The 13,915-nt window shown below is 43.4% G+C and overlaps 1 protein-coding gene across 1 annotated transcript in view; it reads left to right on the top strand.

The window, feature by feature from the left end:
- The window catches only part of LOC310708549 (cytosolic phospholipase A2 epsilon-like), a 47,997-nt gene that overhangs the window by 17,002 nt on the left and 17,080 nt on the right, over positions 1 to 13,915 (top strand). Inside the window, exons 4-7 of the mRNA XM_083507092.1 lie at positions 898 to 1,034; positions 2,296 to 2,427; positions 4,023 to 4,063; positions 12,976 to 13,018. Coding sequence (XP_083363218.1) covers positions 898 to 1,034; positions 2,296 to 2,427; positions 4,023 to 4,063; positions 12,976 to 13,018 — 353 coding nt within the window. The remainder of the gene's footprint in view (positions 1 to 897; positions 1,035 to 2,295; positions 2,428 to 4,022; positions 4,064 to 12,975; positions 13,019 to 13,915) is intronic.

The raw sequence follows: 13,915 nt of genomic DNA, 5'->3' as shown, positions 1-13,915 counted from the left end.
CAGGCTCAAAATTATTAGGGCCACAAAATTTCAACACCCAGAGCTGCCTCAATACAGCTGTGCACTTCTGATGCCGGGCTCTGTTGAAAGCTGCTTTTCCAGGAAGTGGCCTTTCCAGTCAATGGAATGACTCTTATTTTCTCATCTCTGTTGCTGCGATCTCCCGGGCGATGTGGATGCTGTTAGACAGTTGAATGTGCATGCTAACTTCCTCCATTTCCCTCCCTCCTACCTTCTCCTCTGCGCAGCCCTGGACACTGGCAACCCACGCTATGCTACTGAATGGTTAGGCAGCTATTTCCAGGTCTGTGCTCTATGGAGCAGTTGTGGAAACAGGGCCAGCCCTCCCCACCAGTTTATGTACCTCCCTGCCAATGGGCTGTGTGCATGCAGCCCATGGTGGTGCCTGCTTGGAAACTTCCTTTGCACATCCCTTTTCAGTTCCTTCCTAATTCTGGGAGACAGTGGTGCAGGGGAGGGTGGGGAAGCACCCAGCCCTTCACTTGCCTGGCCTGCCTTTTCCTCCTCTTCCTCTAGCTCTGAAGCTTGCCTCCTGCCTCTGATTCTTGCCTCCTGGCTGGTACCGGTCCCCACCAAACACTACCCCCCATCCCCTGAGTCAGACTCCAGCACCCTTCCCTATTGCCCTCACAGACCTACAATTCCCTAAGTGGTTTAAGAGACAGTCCCTCCTCCCAGGAAACTGTACTGTAGCTCTGGGAGAGGAATATGGGTCTCTTAACAAACTCTACTTTTTTTTTGGGGGGGGGGGGAAACCATGACTGGTTAAAGTGGTATGATACTGTTGTAAATTTATAATGCAAACGAGGCCTTAGTAATGCCCTATCTGTTTCAGCATTGAAGGACTCCTATATAATTTATCATCTTATTCTATAGTTACTGAATCTGATTGCTACGTATGTCTATCCTTGCCAACTGCTACAAGTGAAAAAGTCCGGACCATAACTGTTTCCAACAGTAAAAATCCAGTGTGGAACCAATCCTTTTGCTACAGGATTGACAGCCGTGTAAAGGTGAGACCATGTGTATTTTTCCCCATTCTGTTAACAAATGAATCTTATATACTATTCCCAAACTCATTCTCTGAGTCTGGGACGACATCTGCATGCAAGAGGGAAGTGGCAGTGGGTTTCGAGGAACTCAAAGGGTTGCAGAAACCCCAAAATATATTTAGTGAAAAAACCTATGTGTGTGGGGGGGACGGGACGGGACGGACGGATGGACAGGGAACCCACCACAAAACAGTGTAGTAAAGAGTGATCATGCTCAGCAGACATGGAATACCAACTGTCAGGTGGGGGGTTGAGAAAATTGGGATAGACGGGTAATGGAATGGAATGGAATGGAATGGAATGGAATATCCTGGAAGAAAACAGAGCTGGCTGGCTGGAAGCCTGAGCAGGAGCAGTCCACACTGCAACATCTCACAAGGGAACCAAATGGATTCCACCCTGAATGAGCATAGTGACCCAAAGCATTAAAAATAATAATAATTTAAGCAGTATGCAGGCAAAATGTGGCCATTTACCTTTAGTAATCCCCCCCCCCACATAAGATGAACTCCCAAAGTGCGCAACACTGCTGATTAAAATTAAGAATTTCATTCATTTTTTCAAGTTTACATTTATAAATGCTTTTAAACAAAACTAAAATAAGCTTACATACTGTCTTACAATAGCAATCTTCACAAGGCAGTTTACAGAGTGAAATAAAAGCAAATGCATTGTTAAAACAATGTAAAAGCACAGCTGAAAATTATATAAAACAATAGAAAAATAGCAGTCTCCAAAATTTCTTTACCTGCTTCTGAAAAGAGAGCAGCAAAGAACATAAGTGAATTTCTCCATGGGAATGAGTTGCCCCAGATAGAGATCAAATTTACCTCCCAAATGGATGATATTTGGAGTTGACATCTTAAAACGCAGCTTATGGAGGAGAGGCCTATAAGTTTTAGGAGTGAGCAGTGGCGTAGCGTGGGGGGTGCAGGGGGGGCCGGCCGCACCGGGCGCAACACCTGGGGGTTAGGGTTAGGGGGTGCAAATCCATGGGTTAGGGGGCGCAAATTACTTGCCTTGCCCCGGGTGCTGACAACCCACGCTACGCCACTGGGAGTGAGGAACCAGAAGGATAGGCTGCTTTATTTACATATCCCTCATGGACCCAAAGAAACAGAACTTGCATATGCTAGCCTGCATAGTTCATTTGTCATTTCTTTGAAACTCAAAATACAGTTTTCTAAAAAGAATTATTATCACAATGTGTTTCTATTACTAGAATATTCTGGAGCTAAAAGTCTGTGATGAAGATACATTCACCAAAGATGACCACCTTTTCACAGTTCTCTTTGATGTTGGTAAACTGCAAACTGGGCGAACTAGTCGTGTGAACTTCAACTTGAATCCAGCAGTGAGTGGTGAAATTACACTGAGAAATATACAGTGAAACAACTGCATGCCTGTGACATATTGGCTCAGTTTCCATGGAGCACTAAGTCAAACTGTTGCTTAAAGGACATTACTCTTGCTTTGCTCAGCTTCTAGTTCTGCAGTTGCAGTGAGCTAAGCCATCTCCTCAAGACAAACCAAGGGATGTAGCCCTCCAACAAACTTTGTGGTTTGTCTGGAGTGAGTCAAACCATAACCCTGGGTTCAGATGATGTGCTATGCCAAGCATGGTTTAGGTCTCTGCATTGTAGAAGCAGCAGGACCAGATAAAAAAACAAAGCAGATGAATTTTCCTGTCTGGGAGCCTAGATGCTTACATGCATTCATGTAATTATTGCATTATTGCATTATTGGACTTCACCCTTCATTAAATACTCGCTTTATTGCATTTTGATTCATGTGTGGATTTTTAAATAACATTTCCAGGGCACCCAGGCTGATATGATAATGACCAAAAGTGTGAACTTCTCAGAAATTTTGGCACTCAGAAACTAAGTTTTGTCAACATTTGGTCATTTGTGTGCGTTTTAAAGAGTAAACCTGTTTGCTGATTTTGCTCATGTATAATGTTGATAGCCAAATTATTGCTTAAATGGCTTTTCAAAATTAAACTCTCTTCAAAGTTTAAATTACAATTGGGCTGAAAAGAACATAGAAGTTCTTGAAAATCATGGAGCTTGTCAGTGGGGGGAAATGAAAATCCAATATATTCATGGTTGTCTAGTTAATTTATTTTTATTATTAATTATGGAACTATAAAATAAGTCACTAAAGCTTAATTGTATTAGAATCCTTTAGCGTGAGTATGATAAACAAAATAATATTGTGTTTCATATTGTTACAAACAAGAGGTGTACTTGCTACTTTACTTCACTGCTTTTAGAATCAACTTTTTCAAGAACACATTTTCTGGAGCTGAAGGAATAATTGAATTATGTTCAGATACACAAGTGTGACTTTCCAAATGTAAACTTACATTAGCTCAGCTCATACGTAAGGGAAAGCCATGGTCTACTGCTATGTTTATATGTATACTTAATCCCCCTCTCAACTTATTTTGTGTACCAGAGGAGATTGGAATACATTGTTCCTGATTTAGAAGAACTTGGTATTCCTTGTGACATCTGAACTCTGGGAACTGTGGATTGTTTAAACCATGGCTTGAGAACATTCAGATCCTGGTTTAATTTCACTAACCATAATTTAAACAAATCAAAGTCCACCAAGTTTGAATGTCATGGGGAATACTGGGTTGTTTAAAATTGGAAATGGAAGCTTCCTGTCTCCTCATGGGCCTGAAAGGAGAGGAGAACTAGTGGGACTGTTTTCAGGAAGGAACTAAGGTTGTAGCATCCAAATAGTATACATTGATATTGAAATACTGTGAACACATAAAATGATACTTATGATAATGAGGCACAATCATTACTTGACTCTACTTTCTTCTCTGCAAGCTGCGAGAAGGGTAAAGTACCAAAAATAAAATATTATCAATGGATATGTAGAAAATTTTGTGTAGGGAGGAGTCATTCTTTTTCCTATTTTTTTTTTTTTTAGACACAGGAAGAGTTGGAGGTAGAGTTCACATTACAGCCCATGTGAGTACAACTCTTAATATTGCAAAGACTCTATAATTTATATGCAGAATCACATCAGTGCGGCTATAAGAGGCAATTATAATTTAACTTGTGTGTTTGTGTGTAACACAGATGTTGGGGAGACTGTGGTTGTAATGGTCGATTAGCAGGGCTTCTGCAAACACATTTCTTGCGTGGCTTAGGAATCTGTTATTTGCTGGTGTGTTTGCCTTGGTGAGAGAAATTAGCTGTGCTGAGATTACTCAATGAAACCGAAAAGAGGCTCATTTTTTTACCATCAGCATTTGAGCTGAATTACGAGCATACAATAGGATACAAAAACAAAGCAAAAAAAAAAAAAAAGTCTAGCCAATTCAAAATATGGCAGGTTTCAAAAATGCAAATTCAAAACCATTTCTTCCATGCTAATGAAATCTGGTGTAATGGTGTGGTAGCACTTTGAGGGGAAGTGTGTGGGAGAAGCCCTCTTGCACTTGTAAGAGCTTTGCACTGGCTTCCATTAGCTTAGTTGAATCTGGTCCCAAGATTTTTATTTTTTATATTAAAATTCAGAGAATGTTATCCACTGAAAGAGTGGCTGTGAAACTGTACATTGTTTCTGTGGTGGCCTCAGTCTTTGGCCCTCTGTGTGTTCCAACCCTGTTTGGATTAGTATATTCACTATCAGGTATCATTCTTCAGGCTGAAAAACTGGCTGCATAGTGGTGTCTTATTTCCTTATAGCATTTTTATCCCAGAAACAGGTGAAACACATAAAACCGGAACCCATTTATACTCTGCTTATGTTTTACTCTTTGTGTCTTAAAAATGCCTGGAAGGGAATTCACCTGGAAATATTTTAAATTGTGTGTCTTTGTTTATTAAAAATTGCACTAACTGCAAATGACCTTAGTCCCAGGAGCTTTGGGAGATGGAGTGCATGCGTCTAAGAGATGCTCCAAATATGTTCAAATAATGTGGGAGAAGTGTGCAAGCGGAGTGCAGCACACTATGTGTACCTCTCCTGGATCTGCTTCACTACCTATATGGGTTGGGAAAATGTGAATCATTAACCTCACTTGTACACCATGCAGTGAAAGAAGTAGTCAGGTGAGCAGCAGTTGCCAATAGTTTTCCATTTCCCCCTGCATGGATTCATCATGTTTGAAGTGGCTCTAAGATTTGACGCTGGTCCTTCTGAAAGGACAAGGGCATGTGATTTCAGATATTTTCTGACCATGTCTTTATACATGTTTTCAAAATGCAAGGAGGCCCGGCCATTTTAGATGGGGAAGATAAATCAAAGATGTGTCAGTGGGGGGCTCAGGTGGGGTGACACTGGTGCTTCACATCTCAGCAAGGCATTGGCCTGGCCACAGAGGGCCCAGGCAGGCCATTGCTGCCAGCAGCAGGAGTTTGAATGGCATGGCAGCGACTGGTCAGGGGTGTGCTCATTTTGTCAGCTTAAGCAGTGCAGCCTCAGGCAGACAAGGCAGGGGGAGTTCGTTCTGCTGCCCTTGCTTATCTGCCACTGGAGACAAGTACAGTGGTACCTCGGGTTAAGAACTTAATTCATTCCAGAGGTCTGTTCTTAACCTGAAACTGTTCTTAATCTGAGGTACCACTTTAGCTAATGGGGCCTCCTGCTGCCGCCATGCCGCTGGTGTGCAATTTCTGTTCTCATCCTGAGGTAAAGTTCTTAACCCGAGGTGCTATTTCTGGGTTAGCAAAGTCTGTAACCTGAAGCGTCTGTAACCCGAGGTACCACTGTAGTTCAGTGTGGTTCATGAGCGCTAAACATCACTTGAAACATCTCATCATGGAATCATAGAGTTGGAAGGAATCACTAACTCTTAAGCAGATGGCATTGTTTTAACTCTGGTTTAATAATTTCTATAGCAACAACTTTCAGTTTGTATGCCATGCCATTTTTCTGGGAATTTTATGTGTGGATTTGTAAAGGGGAACTTCTTGTTCCAAGTACAGCCAGCTCTCCCTCTCTCTCTCTCTCTCTCTCTCTCTCTCTCTCTCTCTCTCCCCACACTCCCATCACCTGGCATTGGAAATTACCTTTACATTTGGTATTATATGCCATCACAACCATAACAAAATCGATTGATTCAATAGTTAACATTATTTTTTTATTTTACTTAACAAAATACGTATACCACTTACTCGAACAAAATGCCTCTGAGTGCTTTACAAGACAGTACCAATAAGATACGAACATTAAAAACAAGATACACAAAAATAAAATATAACAAATAAAATGAGTCATTTAAAAACATTTACACCTACTAAAATCGCATGTCAACATGAAATACCTGGGTAGAATTGCTGGTACCAAAAAATGATGAAATTTTGAATTTAACAACAGTTGTCGGTGTGTCTGTGTACATTACAGCATTGCAGCTGCGCTTCTTTCTGTTACTACGAGACATCAGTATTTGCTATTGGTGTTACGTGATCCATGAACAAAATTTGCGATGGGTGAACTCTGTTCAGCTCAATTTGTATATTCCAACACATCTTATTTTTCTGGGCCCAGTACCAATACAGTGGTACCTCTAGATACGAACTGGATCTGTTCTGGAGCCCTGTTCACATCTAGAAGCAAACGTAACTAGCGACGGCATGTCTGCACATGCGCACGTCGCTTTTTGCTGATTCTGCGCATGCGTGTGATGTCATTTTGAGCGTCTGCGCATGTGCAAGCGGCGAAACCCGGAAGTAACGCACTCCATTACTTCCGGGTTGCCACGGAGCGCAACTCGAATGCGCTCAACTCGAAGCGTATTCAACCCAAGGTATGATTGTATGTGGAAGTTGTGCTGCAGTTCTGAAAACATCATGGGGAGTGTGAATGGGTCAAAATGCCATTTCCTTCTCCCATTTCCTTCTCCCACACCTGTAAATTCCTGAATTCTGCCCCTTTCCTTTCACCGACCTTGCTGCAATGGGAGCAATGGCCATTCCTTCCTGATGCCTGGGACACTGGAATGGCAGCAGCAGGGATTCAGTAGGGATGTCCAGGAGCCCTGGAAACCACAAGGCCCAAGGCACTTGGGTTTCTGTCATGAGCATGCTCAGTGGCATCTCAGACTCCTGATATCTCTACTGAGTAGTTATTGTTGTGGCACACGTGTCCAGAAGTTTACTGAGCCAGAGAAGAACTGTGGGGGACAAAGTGCTCAGTTCACAAGCTGAGTGCTTCAAGCTGGGAAGCATCATGTTGTGAAGCAGGTATGTAGGAACTTCATGCTTGAGCCAGATGCCATTATTCCTCTGACCACTTGGAGCAGCTGTACACAGGGGGTGGCGCTGTGGTCTAAACCACTGAGCCTCTTGGGTTTTCCAATCAGAACGTCAGCAGTTCAAATCTGTGCAACGGAATGAGCTCCCATTGCTCTGTCCTAGCTCCTGCCAACCTAGCAGTTTGAAGGCACACCAGTGCAAACAGATAAATAGGTACCGCAGTGGCGGGAAGGTAAACGGTGTTTCTGTGTGCTCTGGCTTCTGTCACGGTGTTCTTTTGTGCCAGAAATGGTTTAGTCATGCTGGCCACATGACCCAGAAAGCTCTCTGTGGACAAATGCCGGCTCCCTTGGCCTGAAAGCGAGATGAGCGTCGCAACCCCATAGTCACCTTTGACTGGACTTAACCGTCCAGGGGTCCTTTACCTTTTTACACAGGGGTGAGTCATGGAATGCCTTTGCCATCCTCCACTGAGTCTCCACATGGAGGCCAGATTTGCCTAAAGGAGGCAACTGATGCCCCAGCAGGCAAGGACTGAGGAGGTAAGTTCTTCCTCTTCTTCTTAAGTTACTCCATTGGTGTGTTTTTGTTTTACCTGTATTGCTTTGTCGTGTTTCACAAGTGACAGCATTTTTTCCTCTTGTTTGTTCATAGGGTCCAAAGACAGCCCCGGGTTGCTGCTGCTGCGCGTACTACTGCTCCTCCTCCTGTTCCTCGTGGTGGTGGTAATGAAGGAGGCCTTATAGCGACGGGAACACGCTGGATCCGGTGGATTCGCAGTATCGATATCCCTAGGCCTCCTGGCTTCTAACGGAGTACAGGATTCAAGGTTAATAAACTTTTTGTAGCTCTCGAAGAAGCAAATGGCGCTTCACATTCCTAAAAGTAATTTATTGGGTATGTCTATACCAGAAGGCATCCTTTCCCCACTTTGGGGCATTTGACTGAGAGAAGAAGGTTAAAGAGTATGTAACAAGGCATAGAAGACAAACTTCTCACCTTCTATTATGTGAATATTGTGGTTCCCACCAGCCCTTCTGTGGCGTCTTCTTGCTGTGGAGATGGATGAGGAAACCATGAAAGCCCTACTCATGGATCTGGGCTCATAGGAGGGAGTTTGATTCCTAAAGATTGATCTTTGTGGACATGCTGCCTATGGGTGGTTAATTTAACTTTTCTCACTTTCTTTCCAACAGGTTTGAAATTGAGCACGATTATGTATTCCTGGAACAGGAAGAAGCTTACATGAAAACAACAAAGGAAAAAAGCTAAAGAAAAATGTAAATAAATGTATAAAATGTATAAGATATATATTAAAACATTGACTATGAAGAAAAATCAAACTTGTATGTTTTTTCTTTTTAGTAAAGTATTCGTCCATTTTTTTAAATATTTGTTTTAGTGCTGGCACTGTTTTTATAATTTATTTTATTGTGTTTTTATTGCGTTCGGAATGGCTAACAAGTTTCTTCATGCTCCACCCTATTGAATCCTCACAGCACCCCTGTGTGGTAGGTTATGCTGGGAGAGCATAACTGGCCCAAGAGATCTAAACCTGAATTTTCCTAGTCTTTGTCCTGTTCTTTGACCACTACACTGCACTGGGTTGTCCCCTACAATATTTACATTCTCACAGCGAGGTGAAGGTGAATTGTTTTGTGAACCCATCCAAGTGTTTTTCAGGAGAAAAGACAGCCTTTTAGACCAAACTTCACACCAACTTATGCATTCATTTCATTTTGGTAGAAATGTTTCATATCTGTGCTATTGTAGATATTGACTGAGTTGAATCCTTATGGAATTGTTGTAGTCAGAGATTAATGAATAATTCTGGCATTTGGCAAGCCATGAAAGAAAGAAGTGTTCAGTAAGGCCCACTATAAATTTGCCTGGAGTATTTGGGGCAACTTTTCTTTTTTTGAGGGGTGGGGAACATTTGTCAGAACAGTGATTATAGGTTGTAGCCAGATGGGATTTTTTTGTGCAATTGCTGCTGATAATGGTGCTAGGAGATTTCACACGCCACACACAGGATGTGCCACCCATTGTTCCCTTTTATCATTTAACTTCCAGTTATTTTCCCAGAACATATACAGTACTTCTTACATTTTAGATGTACATTTCACACTGCCTCCCCTTGCACTACCAGAGTTTGATTCCATCTTTTCTTCTGTTGCACACATTCACACTCAACATTAGTTTCTCTTTTTTTATAGTTTTAGCAGAAGCTAAATTTGCTACTATATAACATTAACACTTGGGCTGGATCTAGACACACCAAAGAAGTGTTTCAGTTAAATGCTGTAAATTTAAACAGGGCAACCAGATAGAGAAAAAATGGGACTCCATAATGCCATTTGGTGGTACAACATTATATCAATATATTCAATGCATATAAATAACTTTTTCTTTACCAATCTAGCTGAGTCCTAGGTTACGTTATGATGTTCTGTCAAAGGGACTCTCCCTCTCCACTATTCTTTTACACACTATGTTGGAAGTATTGGGGTGTAATGAAGGGTGTAAATTTCATTTTGCCAGAACACATTCTGAACCTCAATATTCTTTGTTTGAAATACTCCACCGGCTGCTCTTGCTTCCTTTGGCTGAAGACAGTTGATTCATGGCTGCATATGAAACTCCACATGCTATCTAAAAAGACATTTGACTACTAAAAAGACCAAAAAATAAAAATAAATAAATCCAGTATGCAGACCTGCCAACATTACAATGTCAGGACTTGGCTTACTAGCAGGGCCTGAAGCAAAAATTCTTGGAAAGTCTTCAGTTGCTACAAATAGGGATCCACAACAAAGACTAGTAACTCAGAGCATGCAGTAGGCCCAAGGTTAAATCCCTGACACTTCCAGGTAAGTGTGGGGGAGAGCCTTCCCCGGAGAGCTGTAGCCAGTCAGTTTTGATAATACAATGGTACTTCAGGTTACATATGCTTCAGGTTACATACGCTTCAGGTTACAGACTCCGCAAACCCAGAAATAGTGCTTCAGGTTAAGAACTTTGCTTCAGGATGAGAACAGAAATCGTGCTCCGGCGGCGCGACAGCAGCAGGAGGCCCCATTAGCTAAAGTGGTGCTTCAGGTTAAGAACAGTTTCAGCTTAAGAACGGACCTCTGGAACGAATTAAGTACTTAACCCGAGGTATCACTGTACTGAGTAAGCTGGAGTAGTGGTCTCACTTGGTGTAAGAAAGCTGCCAATGTTTCAATTGTAGTACATACTCCTCTGCTACTCAACCATTGCTACTGTGTCCTTCCTTCTAGCAGATCAAGATAACCAGGTGACAGCAAAAATGGCAATTTTTTTTAACAGGGGCGATTAGAATAAGATCTATTATTTGATTATAGATGTAAACCTCCAGAATGTATTTTGTATTGTTAAGTTTTTACCTCTGTCTTCAGTCCGTTGTATTTTATTTTATTGCTATGGCTTGTGGCTGTTGCAAATAGATTCTTCTGAATCTCTGGCCCTACCGTTAGGCAGAGTGAGGCAATTGCTTAAGGTGACAAATGCTGGGGGCATTCCTCTTGAAGTAAGGGTCTGCTGCCAGTCCAGTCACCTCTCTTTGTGGAACTACATGTGTGTCATCTTGTCTTCTGCTGCAGGCAGCAAACTGTCTTGGACTGGCCCTGATCTCCCTGCCACCTAAGAACTGCTTGTAGCAATCCTCAGGGTCCACAGAAGTGGAGTACCTTTAGGAGGTGGGAAAGAGAAAGGGACATTTTCCCCTTCCCTACAACTCGTGAAACCTCCTCATGCTGTGCTATAGGTCTCACAGTCAGGAGCAGCTCACGGCAGCTTTGTATTAGAAGGCAAGTTGGTATAAACCACAGAGCACCAAAGGAGCCAGTTGGCAGAGCCGTCTTTTCCACAGCGCTTAATGGTGCATTGCGCCAGGGCGCTGGCCTCTCAGTGGTGCCCCAGCAAGTGGGGGAGCTGCGCGGCTTTGCTGGTGGCCTTCCCTTTCCCTGCATGCCCGCCAGCTGCGCCCCACCAACCATAAGGCTGCCAGGGGTGCAGCTTCCCTCCCAAGCCTCTGTGGGGATCACTCTCCTCCCAAGGAGGCTTGGGAGGGGCGCAATTTCACTCCCAAGCCTCTGAGGGGATCACTCTCCCGCAGCGGCATGGGGGAGACTTGTGCCCCCCGATGGCTGGCAGTGCACAGGTATGGCCACCCCAACACTGTCCATGGTAATTTGGGAGATCTGGGCGGATATTTGCACCCCCGCGCTGCATCTGCTAAAGACGGCCCTGCCAGTTGGGACTGCCAGTGTCAGAGATGGAATGACTGGATATATGATCAGCAGAGCAATTGAACACTGACATCAAGAGAGTTTCTAAGCTCTGTCTGTGCTGTGGGTGGGGGGAAGGACAGCACCTTTGGGGATCCGGGGGCTGAGAGCTAAGTGGCACTGAAAGAAGGCTTTCAGGTAGTCGCTGTTGCAAGAATCCACCCCTCCTCCCAGCTGAAGGTGGAGATTAGGGGTCATTTTGATTATTAGGGCGTGATGTCTTAATGGGTCAGGAGACCTGCCATTCCACCCACCCGCCAAATGCCTTGGAAATTCTCTCATCCATAATGCAAGGGAACATGGAGCTCCAACCACATGATGCAGTGTGGATTCACATTGAATGACTTGCTTCAGAAGTCTACTACACTGAAGTGAATCTGATTCTGGGGTCCATTGCGGAACTAATCTATGACAACATATATGAGGCTAGTGCAGGGGTCTGCAACCTTTAAGACAAAAAGAGCCACTTGGACCCGTTTCCGAAGAAAAAAAATCTGGGAGCCGCAAAACTCGTCATTATAAAAATAACTTTTTTGTCACTTTTTTATTATTTCTTTGTTTGACCCCTCAGAATTACTCCTCCTCATAGAAATAAACATTAAATTAACAAGTTAACTTTTTGTGTGTGTGTGTTCTTCACTCCCCTTCAAAACAGTAACCAGCGTACATGCCCCCTTACAATGCAGTGACCAGCGTACATGCCTCCTTTCAATGCAGTGACCAGCGTACATGCCCCTTACAATGTAGCAGGCGGGCGGGCGGGAAGGTGACGTTGGGACGGTGTGTGACTAACGCACGCACCGCCCCCATGTGACGTCACAGCCAGTACAGCGCCCGCCACAGTGGGGAGTGTCGGGGCACACAATGTGCCTCCTCCCCTCGCTAGTATCCACCCCAGAGCCGCAGCAAAGGTGTAAAAGAGCCGCATGCGGCTCCGGAGCCGCGGGTTGCTGACCCCTGGGCTAGTGGAAGGACTATAGGAGGACCACCAGCACATCTCCTCATTTTGTAGCTTAACATCCAGAGCTCTAGAAGAGGCATGAGAAGCTATGGCTCTCCAAATGTTGTTGGACTCCAACTCCCAACTTCCAACAACTGGAGGACTCCAGGTTCTCCAGCCCTGCTCTAAAAGTTAAATGTCTTTTCCAACAGTGTTTACTTCTGTGCATAATGGATATATCTTTACATCTCTGTTTCCCATCTGTCAAATGAGCCTGTTGGCTATAAAAACCTATGCAATGAGAAGGGTATAGGTAGTAAAGTATTAAGGTATAATACCTAACTAAATACAATGTATTTTGTGCCTTAAAGGTCCCATAGAAAATATTAATGGACCGTAATATTTCCATCTGCCATTTTGTTTTTCAGCCCAGATGATCCTGAAAACATCATTACAAATGGAACGTTGGTGGTAATTATTCATTTTCAGAGTCCTTTTCTATGAAATGGCTGCTGTATGCAAACCTTAACCCATATTGTCTTGCAGTAAGCAAGGAACACTCTGTGCTGCTTCTGTACTGAGGGATTAAATTGCTTGCTTCTGCTTATTTCAGCTCAGCTAATGCAGATGACATCTGTTGGTTAAAATGGTTTCAACCAAGTTGTTATTCCTTCCAGTGGTTTTGTTGTTGTTATTCACTTGAACCCATCTCCTACCCCACAACTTGAATGTATCAGCCCTTAAAATATTTTTCCCCCTTTTTGGAAGAGGTGTTTGCAATTACATATGTTTTTCTTCTTGTTGTTGATTAGAAATTACTAGCCTGATGAGAACTATGTAGGCCATTCAACCACCTTGATCACACCCTCTTTGGGCATTTATGGTTACATGGAAAGTAGGGTAATTTGTTAACATTAATCAAGCAGGACTAATAACAGTCACCAGAGAGCTGTCTGGATATGACCAACCGGTTGGGTGACAATGTAATGGTCCAGAGCTCTCCCTCCAGCTATGGAGTACCCATTGTCCCAGAGAGGGACTGTAGCACATTAATACATCACATGCTCTGCATGCAGAAAGCCTCAGGTTCAGTCCTTGGCATGTCCAGTTCCCACAATGGATAGTTTAGGTGGGTTTTCTGTGTTTCCCTCCTTATCGAGCCAGATGCACCTCTACTTGGCAGATTGAAGGAGTGAGAAACAAAGGAGGCAAAGAGTTGAGTTGTCAATAAAAAGGTTTGGAACAGGGATGCGTGTCATAGGAAGGAAGGGCAGAGTAGAATGAAGGTTGGGAAGACAGCAAGACTGGGAGCTTGGAGGGACCAAGCAGAATGCTGGATTTTGTATACTAATTTGGAATAACCAGTCA

This window comes from Podarcis liolepis (genome assembly GCF_965112155.1).
Source record: "Podarcis liolepis genome assembly, chromosome: 1".
In the NCBI taxonomy this organism is placed as follows: Eukaryota; Metazoa; Chordata; class Lepidosauria; order Squamata; family Lacertidae; genus Podarcis; species Podarcis liolepis.
This window is presented reverse-complemented; position numbering and strand designations above follow the sequence as displayed.